Source organism: Oryzias melastigma, linkage group LG16 (assembly GCF_002922805.2).
Source record: "Oryzias melastigma strain HK-1 linkage group LG16, ASM292280v2, whole genome shotgun sequence".
Lineage (NCBI taxonomy): Eukaryota > Metazoa > Chordata > Actinopteri > Beloniformes > Adrianichthyidae > Oryzias > Oryzias melastigma.
The window spans coordinates 309,810-314,104 of record NC_050527.1 but is presented as its reverse complement, the minus strand read 5'-3'; the positions used below and the strand labels follow the sequence as shown (position 1 = coordinate 314,104).

Here is a 4,295-nt window from a genome sequence, read left to right as displayed (position 1 = left end):
TGCAGAAAAAAAAAAACACTTTCAAAGTGTGTTTTTGTGTGTTTTTGTGTGTTCATAATCTCAAACATTGGAATGGAGATAGAAGATTTTTAAGCAATTATCAAATGAAAGAGCCATCTTTACATGTAAAGTTCTCTGTTGATATAAGGCTTTGGACAGAGCTAGTAAACATGTTTTTTAGACATTTTACGCTCTCTGAAGTATCTAGATTACAATCGACATCCTCGAGTGAGATGGTTTTTTTAAACTTATCAGTTACTTTAGTGTGTGTAAACAGTTCTTAGAATTCAGCAAAAAGTAAAAATAAAGCTTTTTTGCTGATCTTAAAGAGAAAATTAATTTTGTTTAATGAACTCACCAGATTACACAAAAGCTGCATTATCAGAGTTTGTGTGGGTAGAAGAGTCCTCCTTTTTTCTTTGACAGTTCTGAGATATGACTTTAGAGGTGTCTAGAGTTTCCCACAGCACTCAATCTGCTCAGACTCTGCTTTTTTTTAGCCGTTCAAAGGAATGATTCATCTGTCCCTGTGTGGGGAAGATTAGATAACAGGATCAGGCACAAACATGTCGATAGTACTTTTTGTTTTCTTTCTTCTTATACATTCATTGACATGTTTTTTCTAAATTCCCAGGAAGACCATTTTAGAACATCAGATTTACGAATAAATTCCAAAGTGCAGAAAAGTCTACAGAAGGCTACAAATGCAAATCTGCAGTTCATCTTCAACCATTTTTGTTTGAAAAAGGTTAATGTCTTATATTATAATCTTTACATGCAAAAGACAAAAAAGCGATATATAATTTTTAAAATGCTGCAAGTTGTGAAATCTTCATTATTTAAGGAAATTTCATTTTTTTCTTAAATATTTTTATTTTGTAGTTTATTTATTTCAATAAATGCACATTTATTCAAGGAAGCATTAGCTATGATTAGCTGTATCGGTTTGCAGTTGTTTCTTTTTAACTTCTTTTTCCAAGACAAGACAGAGAAACAGTTATGATTTGGATTCACCAGTGTTAAGTACGGAAGCCCTGAAGTACAAATCACATCAACAAATCACACTATGCAAAAAAATGACAATTAAAAATCAGGCATATATATATATATATATATATATATATATATATATATATATATATATATAAAACTGCATTACATTTCAGAAAACAAGATTCCAGAAATTCAAATGTAAAAAAACATTTCAGAAAACAAAATGAAATGTAAAAAAAATGGAACACATTGAATACCACAAAAGGTAGCTATTATGGGATGTTGCTGATTGGATGATTTTATTCTGTATTACTTTATGTCAAATAACTTTCAGATTAAATAATGAACTAATGTCATCATCCAATCAACGATGCCCCATAGTCTGGTTTCTCACTTTGTTTTATTTTTCTATATTCTTAGTTTTGATTTCTTGAATTTACTTTTGCTTTCCGAAATGTTTCCTTCTTTTTTACAGAAACGAAAAAAGGTAGGTACCATGGGACATCGCTGAGTGGACGATGATTGTCCATCATTTCAGCTAAAAGTTTTGGACATGAAGTGATGCTGGATAATATCCTGCAACCAGCATTCTCCCATGATTCCTACCTTTTTTCATTTTTTTCACGTTGTGTTTTCTTTTTTTAGCATTTCATTTTGTTTTCTAGAAATAAATTTTGTCCTTAAAACTGTTTTTTTTATATATTAATATGTATATATATTTGTTGACCTTTTTAAATTGTCATTAGGATTTTTAAAATGTTTTTTGCATCTAGTGATTTGTTGTGACTGGCAGGACTTGTTGCACGGGTGGCTTTGGTGTAGCAGTATGGGCGGTTGACTTCTGTTTGGAAGATTGTAGGTTCAATTCCTGCCTTACCCTGCATGTGGAAGTGTCCTCGAGCAAGACATTGAATCCTACATTGCCTCTGGTGAAAGGTTGGCACCAGTGTTCAGCAGCAGCGCCGTGAATGGATGAATGTGACTGTAAAACTTTGGGCTTTCAAGAAAGGTAGAAAAGCACTATACAAGTAAATGCCATTTGTTGAGGCCAAAACCAACTCTGCTCCTATTTGGCAAGAAAATTGCATTTAATTAAAAATTAAATTAATGCAGATAGCAAAAATAGCATCAGCCACCACCTGTATTCTGTTTTAATGTTCCATTCATATATGACTACAGGACAAACAATAGATATTAGGATTACTGAGTTTATGCCAGTGATTTAGCTTTTCTGAGCATCAGCTGCTGTACAGAGATCATTTTTATTGACAGTAGTAAATTTCTAAATCTTTAAGAAAGCTGCAGCAGAAAAAGCGGAACAATATCTGATCATGAACCTCTTATAATCCAGGTTTCTCCAGTCTTTGACATGTTCAAGTTATCTGTAGCAATAGGCTCCATACAGGTGTGTCATCTTGTCAGGGAATCCAAACGTGCGGACTCCTGCTTCTGCGATGCCCCCACATCGATTCCTGGGGTTGCTGATGGGAAATCGAACGCTGCCGTCTTTAAGCCATCCGCCATCACACCGGTCGTAGTTCTGAAAACGCCAGGCGGCGTAAAGCTGGCCCACCAATGCCAACTCAGATCCCCGAGCCCTGCAAGCGCGCTCCGCCTGATCGTAGGAAAGGGCCCCCGAAATGTAGGAAACAGAGCCTGTGGCAAGGAGTTACAGAAATACAGATTTTACTTAAAGAGTGGATGCATCTTTGATGAAAACTTAACAGCAGTTTGCTTTTTTTTAAATTGCTTTTTCTGGTCATCAATTACGTTTTTTTTCTATTCTTTAAACTGTTAAAATAAAATGTGTTGATTTTTTTTTAATCTGCGCTTCAGAAATTGTATTAAATAAACTAAAATCAACTAAATGTAGTTAAAGATGTCGCTTAACAGCTTAGTACAAAATCATAAGCAGTGCTAGATTTAAAAAAAATCAGTATTTTTAGTTAGTTTGTATTTTTGAAAGAAAATGATTTATTAAAAGTCAACTACTGGCGTAGTGATGCACTCTTCTTTTAAAAAAACATGTCAAAAGACTTAAAGTTCTAAATATTATTTATGTATCCATTTGCATGGACTTGTAACAATCTGATCAATGGTACCATTACGTGAAGAAGCATCCACAAGGTCTTTCTGTGGCGTGCCACAATGTTATAACACATTTCAACTGACAATCTCTCATCTGTGAAGTGTTTGGTAAACATCCCAGACATCAGATTTCCTTCTGTCTTACCATTATTCAGAGATGTGAAGCAGAAAGCATCAAAGCGGTCGTGGCCTTTATCTTTTGGTCCATAGCTGCGGATGCCTGGTAGCAGCTCTCCTCCACAGACCGGTCGAGGACGGATGATTGGATAGTGGACCGTACCGTCATGAAGCCAACCTGCATTACACCAGTCCAGACCCTCCGTCCAGGCTGCAGGCACCAATAGGGGATGGAAAACAACGATCAACATCTGCTGCTGTTTAGAGCTGGTTTTCATGAACAAAATACTGAATCAACATGATTATGATTCACAATCTCAAAGTTTGATTACATTTCTAAACTGATTTCATTAAATATCCAATTTGCTCACATTTATTAAAAAAAAAAAAAACTNNNAAAAACTTTATTTGATCATATAATTAACTACAAATTTAAATTAAAATGTGTGAGGTTGAATTAGGATGAGCTTAAAGTGAGTGAAAACTGAGTGTTAAACTGAATTGAATAATTTGAACTCAATTGATATAACAAGTAAATCAATCAGTCAATAAATAACTCCGATAAACAATGTTAAATGCGTACCTCTGTATAGCTGATCGTACGTAGCTAATCGGCCATCTTGCTCAACACAAGCCTCCTTAGCTTCAGGGTAGGTGAACCTGTAGCGACCATGTTTGCTTTGATACGGAAAGACCACACCTGCAAACAGAAAATGGTTGTTTTTCCTCTTTTCCCTTAAAGCATAGAGCTTATTCCAGTGCATAGGAACATTTTTTTATATAAAATTACGTCGCCAGGCATTGAAGACACTGAATAGTCATTTTTTTTAGCTCTTGTTGGTCCAACACTGAAGAAGCCATTTTAAAATTCAGATTACTTTTATTTATTTATTTTGATTTACTCTTCATTACTGCTGTCTCTAAGTTGTAGTGTCGGGTTGCCACAGATATATTGACTGGACCAATTATTTCTTACACCTCCTGCTCAGTATGGACATGTTTGCTGCAGTTAACTCTAACCAACTCAATAAAGTTCTGAAAATGGAAAATTCGATGTAATTAAAAAAGAAAGAAAGAAAGAAATGTGCAAGAAGAGC

At 34.7% G+C, this 4,295-nt stretch overlaps 1 protein-coding gene across 1 annotated transcript in view; it reads right to left on the bottom strand.

Annotated features, from left to right (window-relative positions):
• Positions 1–1,691: 1,691 nt before the first annotated feature.
• The window catches only part of hapln2 (hyaluronan and proteoglycan link protein 2), a 6,302-nt gene continuing 3,698 nt past the window's right edge, over positions 1,692–4,295 (bottom strand). Inside the window, exons 4-6 of the mRNA XM_024266881.2 lie at positions 3,782–3,898; positions 3,227–3,409; positions 1,692–2,649 (exon numbers count right to left, since the gene is read on the bottom strand). Of these exons, the coding sequence (XP_024122649.1) occupies positions 2,372–2,649; positions 3,227–3,409; positions 3,782–3,898 (578 nt within the window). The 3' untranslated portion in view covers positions 1,692–2,371. The remainder of the gene's footprint in view (positions 2,650–3,226; positions 3,410–3,781; positions 3,899–4,295) is intronic.